The sequence below is a fragment of the Vitis vinifera genome, chromosome 15, assembly GCF_030704535.1.
Source record: "Vitis vinifera cultivar Pinot Noir 40024 chromosome 15, ASM3070453v1".
NCBI lineage: Eukaryota > Viridiplantae > Streptophyta > Magnoliopsida > Vitales > Vitaceae > Vitis > Vitis vinifera.
In genome coordinates this window covers 6,804,472-6,819,684 of record NC_081819.1, presented here as the reverse complement: position 1 = coordinate 6,819,684, position 15,213 = coordinate 6,804,472, and the positions used below count along the sequence as shown (strand labels likewise).

The following is a 15,213-nucleotide window of genomic DNA, read 5'->3' as shown; positions in this document are numbered from 1 at the left end:
TCCATAGTTTGATGCATCACTAAAGATAACCTATCCACTTGAGCCCGAAGGAATAGTCAACATTGGAGTTGTCACTAATCTATTTTTCAACTCTTCAAAACTATACTCACATTCACCAGACCATATAAAGTTAATTTTCTTCTACGTATGTTTAGTCAAAGGTAGAGTGATCTTGGGGAAATGTTTGTAATACCCATCAAATCCTAAAAAGCTTCTGACCTCAGTTATAGTGGTAGGCCTTTTGCCTTTTCCAAGTAACCATAACCTCCACCTTGCTAAGATCAACGAATTCTCTTCACACATAATCCTAAATAATAATTGAATTACAAAGGAAACTAAAACTAAAATTTCAAAAAGAAAAAAAATACAGATTCTCTTCACACATAATCTAACCCAACCTCAACTATGTTGAGAAGTCTATAGGATCATATCCTATAGCTCTGATACCACTTTGTAATGACCTAAACTTGGAGGCCAGGATACCATGATCATTTCACATGTGAAGCCTAAAGGTTAAAGCGTAAAGTCAGAGTATTTAGCAATATCTTAATCACAAAACCTGGGTGAAGTAGTAATTAAACTAATAAAAAGTCTTAATGAGAAATTGCCTTTCCATACAAAAATCCATAACTCTAATTATGATAATTCTCCCAAAAAAGTAGTAGTAAAATAAACCACTAATACTAAAAATATTCAATTAAACTAGTCTCATAGCTAAAGAAATAAAGGAACTTCTCAAACCCTTCCTACCCATGTCATTCCTTCCTAGAATCAAGTGTACTTGAAAACATTTAATAAAAGGAGTGAGCTTGAAAGCCCAACAAGGGGTAGAGATCAAGTACATTTATTTTTCAAAGGTGAAATAGAGAATGTTTGTCACATGAGCCCAATCATATAAAATAAACTTGTATTACATGTGTTATTTTCAAAACTGTCTCAAATCAAAATTTTCGATAAAATAAAAATGTCCATCATAGTGGGACTTACAAAAGTGGCGAAGTCATTACATTTTGATCGGCAAAACTAGAACTAATCTAATGGTATACCATAGGTCAGTAACTACCCTATTGGCTAAGTTTTTAGATTATTGTTACCCCTATTAAGGGTAATAAAGGTCAACATCTTTTCCCTTGTTGACTAGGAACAGATAATTAGAATGCACATGTGGGGCAAAATAGGGTCAATTAAAAAAATTCCCAATTTCTGTACTTCAAACTTATCTAAATATTTTTCAGAATTTACAAAAAAAAAAAATATATATATATTTGATCATTTATAACAAAAAACCATATTTTCACAAAATCCTCTTACTTGAGTTCAATAATCCCAAAGGAATAGAGTTACAAAATTTTCTCATAAATCACCCAAGAGATTTAAAGGAATCCTTCAGATTGAAGTTTTAGAGCATATATATATATATATATATATATTTATTTATTTATTTATTTATTTATTAGTTAACCCTATACCAAAATTAGGTGAATTAATTCATTTAGAGAAAAAATCCAATCTCCATTATTTAGGTTGACTTAACGTTTTTTTTTTTCCTATAGAATTACTCAAATTTCTTCCCAAAGAAATTCTAGCCTAATGTTTTCTGATATCCTACCTTCCAACATTTATTCAACCTTCCGTTAAGATTAAATCTTCTACACAACAAAGGTGTGGTCTCCACATAAGAAGATCTATCATGCATGAAAATTGCATGGTGCCCATGCCAAATTCTCCTATACTTAATACTACACCAAAACCACTTTAACAATGTATAAGCCTTTAAAAATACATACTACTTCCAAACAACATCTCATTATTTTCCAACCCTAAAACACACTAAAGAAATTCTCAATTATATTGCACTATTCTCATCATTTCACAATAATAATCATATAATGTCCATATGTAGCACCCTATGGATTCACCCACACCAACAAAACATTCATGGGTGTGAGATTTGATCTCACCACAACAACTCGTTTATTTTTTTAGTTTTTTATTTTTTATTTTTTTTATACTCTTTGAAAATAAAATGTGCAGATCCATATGATATTTCTACTATATCCAAACTTCCATTGTAGTGTTAAGTGCTTCTCAAATCTTCATCAAAAGAACTCTAGGTTTAAAATCTTTGAATTCTAGGTTCACTTAAATCCCAATTTATTTATTTACTACTCAGCTTTGTAGATCAGGCTTTTGTACCATATTTTTCTATTAATTATTTCTTTTTTTAAAACTAAAATATTAATTGTATTCTAGAGAGAAGGAAAATATTTTTTGGAAGAAAAAATCTTACCTTGAAGTTTTCTCTGAAAGGAGAATAATACCCTTTCTCTTCACCTTATATCTCAAAATCCTAACTTATCTCTGCCCTTCGTTCTCTACCTGCATCTTAAAGAGTTTTAATAAATATTTTGAAAGTGTTTTAAGGTTTTTATATTATTATTATTCTTAACATACATACACAAAATTTAATCTCATATGGCTTTAAATCCCTAGGACTCAAAATTTATGCCAAGGGCCCAAATTATATTTTTGGGTTAACTTAACCCTTGGGTGTTACAACATTATATAATGTTTTACTCTCTAGGGGCCTTTTTGGGGTTTCTTCTTCTTCTTCTTCTTTGGTGCAAAAAGACTGATTAGTTCAAAGTATTGGGATTCATCAATTATTATATTGCAATATTGTTTGATTAATACAATCTTATTAATTGTGATCTTGTTCAGTAAGTGTTTGCACTTGCATTTCCCTTGCCTGCTTCACTGTTTAGTTGTTCAACTCCTAGTTACACATTGGCATCACATACATTTTTGTCTCAGTTCTATTTTATTTATCCTTTTTATAGGAAACATTCTGAGTACCATAATACTTTCTGATTTGTAAGCATCTTTTCATAGTTCTAACTTAACTATTGTTTGCATTTACAAAAATGTGCTCATAAAATTTTCCTTTCTAAATGTTTTTACAGGTATAGTGCACTGGAGGATGAAGATGATCATGGTCCTCGATTACTAAGGAGAACAACATTTGGAAATGGTGTCTCTGAATTTTCTTTGTTTTGTTAGTTTTCTTATTCTGTATTATGTTTTGGAGACATTTTGATGAATAACAATATAATTGGCAGGTCCCCCTGAGTCAGTACTTGATTGGACAGGAAGGTTTGATGAAGATTTATTGAATATGAATAACAGCAATCAAGTTGTTTCCAGAAAGCATTGGCGCCTTCTTCAATGCCAGAATGGCAAGTTACTTGTTGTCTATTATTAAGTTCTCTCTCAATTGTGTGATGATCAAGATGATATATCATAGATGGGGATTGGATTATTCATACCTGAGCTACAGTGCAATGGCATCATGAATCACTAATAATAGTTTAGACAAATTATTGCAGGACTTCGCATTTTTGAGGAACTTCTTGAAGCTGATTACCTTGTATGTAGTGTCCTTCTGGATGTACTTTGTAGTCCCTTACTTATCAGTTAATTTAGATCGTTTAGTTATTTTGATTCCGTTATGTTACATGCAGCCAAGGAGCTGTAGTAGAGCAATGGGGGCTATTGGTGTTGTGGAGGCTTCCTGTGAAGAGATATTTGAGCTTGTGATGAACATGGATAGCACACGGTTTGAGTGAGTATTTTCCTTGTTAACATTTGAGTAGCTAATTTTCTTGTTCAACTAAAAGTTCATTGTTTTTCATTGTTCTTGATGGAAAATTTTTACAGGACATACTTCATTAAATAGTTCCTTCTTAAGAATTGATGGTTCTCAACTAGAAAGTTTTCCTGCTACATTGTGGCTTATTTATTACTTTTTACATGTTTGGAAAGTCTTTGTCAAAACATGCCAAAAATAGTAGAAGAAAATACCTAAGCTAGGAAGCTCATGATTTTACCACCTAATTATGGAAATGGTTTTTCATTTTTCATTTTTTTTTTGATAAAAAGCAATCTATTTATTGAGAGGGAAACATAAGATAAGTTAGAAAGATGAATGAGCTATCCTTTATGCCAAACCTATAAACAAGAAAAGAAATACAAGCATGTGAGCAAAGAGAACAGCCAGAAACCAAAATCATGGTGACTTTGCATGGGAAATTGTAAGTTTTGAACTCAAGGAAGGAGGGAATTTCCAACAGAACCCTCTCTATCAATGAGGCTCCTCGGTTACCTTGCTAATCCACTGATTGGAAGTTAGGCATCTAAGTGAAAGAGAAAGCTGATTCATCTAAAACATCAACAATTTTGCAAATTCAATCATTCAATTTCTAGGACTCCCTATCCCTAAGAATATTTCCTCCAGAAGTTTCCATCAGTGGTCAAACCAAAATCGACTAGCTTGGGAAAAAAAACTTTTAACATGGATTCTCGAGAAGAGAGGAGCTGTGGTGGTCCCCCCCGGACCGCCCAGATCCCATGAGTGATGGCCGCAGTAATATCTAAAGATGTCACCAATCCCATTTACTCTAGATTACCCTGGAGGAAATCATGAGAAGACACCTTAATTGCCACCAAGGGAGAGAAGGGGGAGGGTGAAGGGGAAGGGATGCTTCTAATCAAACATAATCTTGCTGGAAGGAATGCTTGAGAATTCTTTAGTAATCAACCCCTAAAAGAAGTGAGGTAATGCAAAGTGTCCCACATGAAGTATAAAGGCCTCCTTGCATAATTGAAGATCTTTACATCCTCTTGATCCAAATTAGTCACTACTTAAGAACTTTCTCCCTAAGCATCCTTGTAAGACTATATGAAGTTGGAATGAGTTATACATCAATTCAAAAGCAAATGGATAGTGAAGGAAAAGATAAGCCACTATCTTGACATTGCCTAAAGGAAAGGGCTCAAGGCTTAGGTCTTTAAACGACTTTCTAACTTGTAACAAGATATTGGTGTTGACCTTTTTATAAAACACTAACCAAATAAAGAGCTTAAATTCCTAACCTCATTTAATTTGATATTATTTAAGTGAATTGCAAGAAGAAAATCCTGGAAAGGCCACAAGTAAGATTTAGTGAACAACTCTTGCAAGCTCTCAGCAAAAGACCCTACCAATACCATGAAAACTCCTACCCATGTTAGGATCCCTAAATATTGATATCTTATTTTGTAAAGTCCACATAGACCAATCATGGCAAACCATGTCCTTGTGGATCACTATGACATGTAAGTTCCATCATTGTAGCACTAATTACAAAGCACCATGTATCTTGAAACTTAGTAGTTCATGTTCATGATCACTAAAACCCTATATCAAGCAAACTCCAAATAAGTGCCACCTAATATACCATGCACCACAGAACAACAAGACCCTTCCTCTTGATTATACTCATCATTGCAACAGAACTGCTCCTTATAATCACCCTTATATTTATGATACTCTATTTCTTTTTAATGAGTATTACAGTTACTAGATTTCTCATGTTAAATTTGATCTCTAATTCCTTCTTGTGTAGGTGGGATTGCAGTTTCCAGTATGGTAGCTTAGTAGAGGAGGTTGATGGGCATACTGCAGTACTTTATCATAGACTGCAGCTATACTGGTACCCAACGTAATGTTTTCTCTCTTGTAGTGACTTTGTTTTTCATATTCTTCAGTGACTTTCTTCATCATACTTGATCTTGAGTAGGTTTTCAAATGTGTCTATTTTCCTTCTAAGTGAAATTATACACGTCAAATTACACCCAGTCAGGGTTCCATGTTGAAGTGCATCTGTTGGATTTTGCATACGCATCTTCTATGTGTCATGTATGCCAAATACCAAGTTGATTGGGAATTGAGAGCTGCCCCAGTCTTGGAATGCACTGATATCCAATCCAGATGATATTTGGCATGCATATGTGTAGGGGAGGGGTATCTGAGTGACTGCTGGTGACCCAAAACATAAAACAATTCACATAGGAATGATTTGGATTATTTTAGATGTGTGCATGTGTACATTATATAAAGGCTGGTTTTGTTTCAAAAAGGCACTTCATAGGTTAATTGGATTTTATTTTTCATATATGGTCATAAGCCCATGCAATAAACCATTTAAGTTTATGACTGTAATACTCATCTGATTTGAGCAATTTAAAATTATTCTGGATACATGGTTGTTTCTTCATCTTTTGAAGTTTTTATGTGGACTTGTTACACTATGTTGTTTTAAATCCATTGTAACTTTTTTCTTTATTGAAGAAATTTTGTTTCAGGTGTCGTTTCTATAATTTGCATTATTTTGGCCTTCCCATTGAAAATCTCTTTTGCAAACATTATTTTGTATTGGCTTCTATTATGGAAGAAGTCTTTCCTTGTTTAAACAAGTTTTGGTGAATTCTGTTGGTTGAGATGCTGGCTCAATTATTAGTCCACTGTACCTAATGGCCATTGTGAAGAGAGAGAGAGAAAAAGGAGAATCCTTAACTATTGTTATTGAAAAACTGTAAAGAATACACATTGGACTTGGGTATATATATACATGCTAGTAGGACCCACAATACAGTAAGGAAAGAAAAGGAAAAGGAAAAGTAAATAACCTAAATAATTATACATTATCTAACACTCCCCCTCAAGTTGGAGCATATATGTTATATGCACCAAGCTTGTTACAAATGTATTTAATTCTAGGACCTCTGAGAGATTTAGTAAAAATATCTGCTAGTTGATCATTTGAATTGACAAAACTAGTTGTCACACATCCTGATGCGATCTTCTCTCTAATGAAGTGACAGTCAACTTCAATGTGTTTGGTCCTTTCATGGAAGATTGGATTGGATGCAATATGCAAAGCGGCTTGGTTGTCACAGATGAGCTTCATCTGTTCATTCTTTCCAAATCTCAACTCTCGAAGAAGATGTTTCAGCCATATGAGTTCACATGTTGCCAGAGCCATAGCTCGATACTCGGTTTCAGCACTAGATCTGGCCACTACATCTTGTTTCTTACTCTTCCAAGATACTAGGTTACCTCCAATAAAAACACAATACCCGGAAGTGGAACGTCTATCTGTGGGTGAGCCAACCCAATCTGCATCTGTGTAACCAACAACTTGGGTATGGCCTCTGTTCTCGAACAACACACCTTGGCCTAGTGTGCTTTTGATATATCGAAGAATGCGGATTATAGCATCCCAATGGCTATCACATGGTGACTGTAGGAATTGACTAACAACACTTACAGGAAAAGAAATGTCTGGACGAGTAATGATGAGGCAGTTCAGTTTACCTACAAGTCGCCGATATCTCCCAGGATCTCCTAAAGGCTCCCCCTGTCCTGGTATAAGTTTGACATTTGGATCCATAGGAGTGTCTACCGGTTTACAGTCTAACATACTGGTTTTTTCCAAGATGTCTAAAGCATACTTCCTTTGGGAAAGAACCACACCGGAACTGGATTGAGCTATCTCAATCCCTAAGAAATACTTGAGTTTCCCCATGTCTTTAGTCTGAAAGTAGGTGAAAAGGTGTTGCTTTAGTTTCTGAATACCATTCTGATCACTGCCTGTAATGACGATGTCGTCCACATAAACTACCAGATAAATACACTGCCCCGAAGAGTTATGATAATAGAAAACGGAATGGTCTGCTGTACTGTGGAACATGCCAAACTCCTGAACAACAGAACTAAAACGGCTAAACCATACTCGAGGAGATTGTTTCAAGCCATATAGAGAATGGCGTAACTTGCACACTAAACCAGACTCCCCCTGAGCAACAAAACCAGGTGGTTAATCCATATAAACTTCCTCAGCAAGATCCCCATAAAGGAAAGCATTTTTAATATCTAACTGATAACGAGGCCAAGAACGCATAGCAGCCATGGAGAGTAATAGACGAACAGAAGCTATCTTGGCAACAGGAGAGAAAGTGTCACCATAATCAGAACCATAAACCTGAGTATAGCCTTTAGCAACTAAGCGGGCCTTAAGGCGATCAACCTGACCATCAGGGCCAACCTTAACTGTGTAGACCCAACGACAACAAACTGTAGATTTACCAGAGGGTAAAACAACAAGATCCCAAGTGCCATTGGAGTGTAAAGCAGCCATTTCATCTACCATTGCCTGTCGCCAGCCTGGATGGGAAAGAGCCTCAGGGGTGCTCTTGGGAAGAGAAACAGAAGATATAGTATAAACAAATGCAGAATAGGGTGAAGATAATCGATGGTAACTCAAAAAATTGTAAATGAGATGAGGATTACGAGTAGATCGATTACCTTTCCGAAGAGCAATGGGTAAGTCAGTAGAAGGAGGCAGAGCCGGGGCAGGAGAAGCCGAAGGGATATGAGGTGAGTCAGCAGGTACCGCGGCCAAAGAAGGAGGAATAACGACACAATGGCGGTGATGATAAACTTGAAGTGGGCGAGAAGACACTGCATCAGGTGGGGAGATAATGGGAAGGGGTAAGACTTCAGAAACAGGAAGAGACTCAGAGGTGGAGAAAAATGGTGAGTCCTCAAAGAAAGTGACATCAGCGGAGAGAAAGTAGCGATGAGTCTCAGAGGAATAACAACGATAACCCTTTTGAAGTTTGGAATATCCCAAGAAGATGCATTTTGTGGCTCTGGCAGAAAGTTTGTCCTGTCCAGGAGTGAGAATATGAACAAAGCAAGTACAACAAAAAACACGAGGAGGAAGGAAATAAAGTGGTTGGTCAGGGAAAAGAAGGGAATGAGGAATCTGATCGTGTAATACAGATGATGGCATACGATTAATCAAATAACATGCTGTAAGAATAGCGTCCCCCCAAAAACGAAAAGGAACATGATTATGGAGAAGGAGAGTACGAGCTGTCTCAACAAGATGTCGATTCTTACGTTCAGCTACCCCATTTTGTTGAGGAGTATGAGCACAAGAAGACTGATGAATGATCCCAGGTTGGGACATAAATGAAGTAAATGGTGTAGAAAAATATTCCCTGGCATTGTCACTGCGCAACACACGAATAGAAATATTGAACTAGGTTTGGATTTCAGCATAAAATTTCTGAAAAATAGAAAATAACTCAGCTCGATTTTTCATTAAAAATAACCAAGTACATCGAGAATAGTCATCAATGAAAGTGACAAAATACTGAAATCCTAAAGTAGACGTGGTCCGACAAGGACCCCAAACATCAGTGTGGACAAGTTCAAAAGGAGACTTTGCCCAATTATTCAAACGCTTTGGGAACGAGACACGAGTATGTTTCCCAAGCTGACAGGACTCACACGCAAGTGACGACAAAGATGAAAAACTAGGGACCATTTTCTGGAACTTGGATAGACTAGGGTGGCCCAGGTGACTGGATGAGGAGGGGAGCATCAGTGGAAATGCAAACTGCAGGTGAAGGCGAGGTGAGGTGATAGAGGCCTTGAGACTCACGTCCTATGCCAATCGTCTTCCCCGTACTCCGGTCCTGCAAGGTCACAAATTTATCAGAGAAAGTGATAGAACAGTTAAGAGTGCGAGTTATTTTGCTGATGGAAATAAGATTAAAAAGACACTCAGGGGCATAAAGGACAGAATGGAGAGGTAGGGAAGGGAGAGGATGAGCGAAACCAAAACCTTTAGCCATAGTTTGGGAACCATTAGCTAAAGTAACAGTAGGTAAGGCAGAGGTAGTAGTAAAAGAAGAGAAAAGATCCTTATTACCAGATATGTGATCAGAAGCGCCAGAATCTAGAATCCAAGGTCCAAGAGAAGATGTGTGGGTAAGACAAGTAGAAGCATTACCAGTCTGGGCAACAGAAGCAACAGAAGCTGACTTGGTGGCCTGATAGCGGAGATAGTCGTCATACTCACTGTCAGTAAGGAAAATACCTTGAGATGTGGAGGAACTGGGAAGCTGAGGCGACTGAGGATCAGATGACTGGGCCACGTGGGCAGTGCGGGGAGGCCGCCCATGTAACTGATAACACCGATTACGAGTGTGGCCAAGCTTATTGCAATAGGTGCAATGAGGACGTTGGCCTCTACCTCGGTTACCACTGCGTCCTCCTCGAGAGTTAGTTTGAGAAACTAACACAGAAGAATCTGAAGTGTTATCAGATGGCAAAGTCTGAGTGGAGGAGATACGGAGGAGGCGAGCAAACACATCATCCAAGGATGGAACGGAGGAACTGCCAAGAATCTGATCGCGGACGGTCTCGAGATCTGGACGGAGGCCAATAAGCGTAAGAACCATGAAGAACTTGTCAATTTGTATGCGTTGATCCCCAACATCAGTAGTAAGAGGCATCACGGTCAAGAATTCCTCCTTAAGAGAGGCAATCTGGCCAATATAAGTAGATAAATCCATGTCTTGTTGTCTGACATTGATAATAGAAGAAGCCACCCCATAAAGATGTTGGATATCATTTGTGTATAGCCCTTTCGCCTGATTCCAAAATTTAAAGCATGTTTTGTAGGCCCGAAGATGATGCAGAATCTTAGGATCAACTGATTGCCATAACACACTACATAACTGTGCATCTATCTTCCTCCATTGTACTTTGTCAACCTCAGGGATATCCGCCTCCTGCGTAATAAGGTGATCCTCATAACCTTGACCCATAAACCAAAGCTCCACAGAGGTAGACCAGGACAAATAATTTTCACTGCCAACCAATTTCTCCGAAGTAATCATAGGAGATCCAGATATGACAGAGGAAAAATGGGAACTTTTAGTAGCCATATCTACTTATCTGGTGAATGAAATACGTTTGGATCAAAGAGAGCCCTAATACGGCTTATCGCGGACTTCCTAAGACACGTGCAGGGCTCGGGGTGGAGAGGAAGTCACTGGAGGTCGCCGGAAAGGCGGTTTAGAGGACTGACGGAGACAAAAAAACCCAAAAAAATGCACTTTTAGGGCTCAAATGACACAAGCGCAGATGGAGGGTGGTTGGACGGTGTCAGGCGAGGCTAGAGGTGGAAGCGCGTGGCCGGAAAATGCCCCACGCACCCTCACACGCCGGCGCGTGAGATTCAGGCCGCCGGAGAAGAGACGCGCGTGGCTGGGATTCTTCCTCTGGTGCTTTGAGAAAAGTTAAAGATCTCCTCCTTGCGCACCTGATGGTATGGTCGGTGTTGGAAAAGGACTTCGCCGGAAAATTCGCCGGCGGTGAGGGTTTTCCGACGGCGGTGAGGGTTGATCGGAAGCTTTAGGAGATGGGAAGGGTGATCGGAATGAAACACGGTCACTGAAAGATTTCCCAGAATGGATTCACGGATAAACTGGAAATAATTAGGGTTTTTTTTTCTCCCTATGCTCTGATACCATGAGAAGAGAGAGAGAGAAAAGGGAGAATCCTTAATTATTGTTATTGAAAAACTGTAAAGAATACACATTGGACTTGGGTATATATATACATGCTAGTGGGACCCACAATATAGTAAGGAAAGAAAAGGAAAAGGAAAAGGAAAAGTAAATAACCTAAATAACTATACATTATCTAACAACCATATTTGGTTTGTAGGATAAGGACAAAGACAGGATATCTAAATCCTATTCCTACATTTGTTTCACTTTTAGACTGGATAAGAAGGATGAGTTGTCTATGCCCATGTTTATCTCTTGTTTATGGGATAAGTCCCATGGTGAGGGTGGGATATCCATGGTCCACAAGTAAAAACACATAGGTTTTCTATTTATTTTATTTTATTATTATTATTATTTTGATAGATAAGTAAAGATTGTATAAAGTGGAAAAACTAGAAGATATACACAATGTATACAGTGCAACCAAAAGACTAAAAAATGGCGTGAAGACCTAAAAATCAGCAACTATGCCCTACATAGAGCCTAACCAATGCACAAAGTCTACCAATAAAAAAGAAACATTCCTAATATACATGCTAACCCAATTCCAAAAAAGATATAAGGAAGAATTTTTAATTGTTCAGTCCATAATTTCACAATTATCAAAAGCTCTCTTATTTCTCTCCCTCCAAATGGTCCAAAACAAGCACAACGGAGAAACCTTCCAAGCTTTTTTTTTTTTTTTCTGTTTTTTCAACAAAGGACTTGTGCTAGCTCAAGAGAACACTTTAACTAAAATGTGCATCACCCACTCTACACCAAAAAGATTATAAATCAATTGCCACAAAATACGTGCTTTTGAGTAATGAAGGACAATATGGTTACCCATTTCTGCTTCTGCTTTGCACATATGTCATTAATTAGGAATCCTCTAATCTCTCCCTTTGAGTTGATCCAAAGTCAAAATCTTGCCATAAGTTGCTTCCTAAACAAAGAAGCTAATTCTTGATGGCAACTAGGAATTCCATATTATGCCATAAGAGAACGACCCTGCTTTCCTATTTGCTAAAGAGGAATAGAAGGATTTAACTAAAAAGTTACTATTCTTTGTAACTAACCACACCATAATATCTTCAATAGTGTCCAAACTAATGGAGTGTTCATACAACATCCTAAGAAAGACATCTATTTCGCAATCATGAAACTACCTTATAACCTAGGATTCTAGCTACCACCGTCCAAACATCAACCACCTAAGCATTTTTTGAAGAGGCTATAGAATAGAGTTTCAGGAAGGACTCCTTTAAAGGCATGTCCTTACACCACTTATCCTTTTGAAACTTCACCTTGTTTTCAGAATCAACATTAAAACTTGTTTTATCCTTGAAAGCCTCTCAACTACTTCTAATTGCCTTTCATAACCCCACTTCATGCCCCTCTCTAACCTCTTTAGTGCACCACCCCCCTGCTTCTTGCCCATAATTGCCTACAATTACCCATTTCCTAAAAGGATTCTTTTCACTCACAAATCTCCAAGACCATTTTCTTAGAAGAAGAGCCTTAGTAAAGATGGATAAATTTTTTATACCCAAGCCCTCTTTTTATTTTTCCATGCCAACAATAAACCAATTCACTAGATGTGACTTTTGTTCCAAAGCCCCACCCCCCTAAAGTGCCTTTGAATCTTTTTCAATCTAACAACTGCCCCCTTAAGGATGACAAAAAGGGATATGAAATAAATTGACAAGTTGGACAAAGTACTCTTCATGAGTTTGCCTTCCACCTTTTGAAATATACTCTCTCTTCCACATTGCAAGCATTTTCTGGAATCTTTCTTTCATCCCTTCCCAAACAGAAAGGGGCTCCTAACGGAAGGCTTAAACAGTTGGTTGGGAGAACATCCACCTTTCAACCTAAAACCTTAACAAGATCCTCCATATTTGAGACATCCCCATTAGAGATCACCTCACTTTTCTCCAAGTTGATCTTTAGCCTTGATATAGCCTCAAACCACATAAAAACCCAATTTAGGTACTCTATGTTTTCCTTATTAGCATCACAAAGAATGAGGGTATCATTCGCAAATAACAAATGGAAGACCTCCACCCCTACTCTTAACTCTTCCCCTAACTAAAAGGCCTTCAGTAAACCTTCCCTCCCTCCCTCCCTCCCTCCCTCCCTCCCTTTCTCCTTTGCCTTTATAAGGATGTGGGAAAAGGCCTCTCTTGCCATGATGAATTGATAAGGGGACAAAGGATCTCCTTGTCTCAAACCCTTAGAGTTTTGAAAGAAACTTGATGGGGATCCATTGATCAAGATAGAGAAACGTACTATAGAGATGCACCATCTGATCCAACTAATCCACTTGGAGCCAAAACCCAGTTTATCCAATACTGCAAAAACAAAACTCCAATTTATATGGTTGTATTCAATATCAAGCTTATAAATAATTCATCTTGAGTTGCCTTTAAGTCTAGAATCAATGGCCTCATTTGCTATCAAAATAACATCTAAAATTTGTCTCTTCTCCACAACGGCATGTTGCAAATCTGAGATTAATTCATTCACTACTTTTCTAAGTCTATTGGCCAAGACCTTTGTTAGAAGCTTTTATAAACTTCCTACCAAGCTAATTGGTCTAAAGTCCCTTAGGTCTTTTACACCCCTTTTCTTTGGAACCAATGCTATAAATGTTGGATTTGAACTCCTTTAAAAGGACCCTAAATCATGGAATTCCATGAAAAAACCACATCATCCCCCTTTTCACAAAATCCTAACAAAATTATCAGAAGGCCATAAAAAAGCCATCTGAACCAGGGGCTTTATCCCCACTTAAGCTAGATCAAGTAGTAAGGACCTCCTTTTCGGAGAAGGGGATCTTTAAAGCTTTTGAATCAACACTAGCCAAGGAATCAAAAGCTAAGCCACTAATGCTCGGCCTCCACTCGCTCGACTCAAATAGAATCATGCAAAAAGCATTTGCCACAACTTTTTTAATGTCAACTTACTCGATTAACATTTCACCATTCACTTTCTTCTTTGTCGTGCATTGACCATTTTGTGAAAAAATTAGTTCTTATCTCCCTTTTTTGCTAAAGTTCTCTTGGTTTTTGTCTCTTAAGAGATTTCCTCTATCATTGCCCATTTTTTAAAATCCTCCACTACCCCCTTTTAACCTCCTTTTGCTCTATAGTGAGAGACCTTTTCCTTTCCTTTTCATCCCATAATCTAATTGTGACAAGGCAGCTAGCTTCTTAGTAGAGACATTACCAAAGACCTCCTTTTTCCAGAATTTAAGATCTTGCTTCAAAGCTTTAAGCTAAACCACCAAAATGTGACTAAACGAACCTTGTACACTATAGCACCCTCTTTAGTTCCTGATAAGCTCTTTGAATCCTTTCCTTTTCAACCACATGTTTTCAAATCTAAAAGGTTTTTTCTTTCCTTATCCCTTCACTATCAAGCAGGATAAGGGCATGATTTGAGACTGGTTTTCGAAGAATGCTTTGGAACAAGTTGCTGAATTGATTCTTCCAAATCTTTAAAAATAAGAAAATGGTCCAAACTAGAAGCTAACCTATTATTTAACCCTCCACACTAAGTAAAAGATCCATCGGATAAAGGAGATCTTTTAGCTCCAGATCCTTAACAACCTCTGAAAAGTGCCTCATAGAAGTTGAACTTCTGTGGCAATTCCTCCTTTCCCTAGGGAATCTCATGACATTGAAGTCCCCTCCTACACATCGAGAATCATTCCAAAGACTTCTAATATCAGTCAATTTATTCCAGAAATTCTCCCTCTCTTGATTCAAAACTGGACTATAAACCCTTATGAACATCCAAACAAAGTTACCCTCATAGTTTTTGAACCAACAAGAAACTGAAAAAGCTCTTACTTCCCTCTCAATAAGCTCCAATACCTGGTTATTATTATTATTTTTTTATCATAAACAAAATATGCATTGATATGGATAAAGATGCATGTGAAGGATGGGGAATCATCCCCAAGCTCACAAAAAATAA

The 15,213-nt window shown here is 37.6% G+C and overlaps 1 protein-coding gene across 3 annotated transcripts in view; it reads left to right on the top strand.

Moving 5' to 3' along the window:
• Nucleotides 1-15,213, top strand: part of LOC100255228 (protein ENHANCED DISEASE RESISTANCE 2) — a 78,070-nt gene that overhangs the window by 24,336 nt on the left and 38,521 nt on the right. For all 3 annotated transcript variants that reach the window (XM_010663000.3, XM_059743155.1, XM_019225792.2), the window contains exons 7-11: nucleotides 2,964-3,031; nucleotides 3,120-3,236; nucleotides 3,387-3,427; nucleotides 3,522-3,622; nucleotides 5,445-5,540. In XM_010663000.3, the coding sequence (XP_010661302.1) occupies nucleotides 2,964-3,031; nucleotides 3,120-3,236; nucleotides 3,387-3,427; nucleotides 3,522-3,622; nucleotides 5,445-5,540 (423 nt within the window). The remainder of the gene's footprint in view (nucleotides 1-2,963; nucleotides 3,032-3,119; nucleotides 3,237-3,386; nucleotides 3,428-3,521; nucleotides 3,623-5,444; nucleotides 5,541-15,213) is intronic.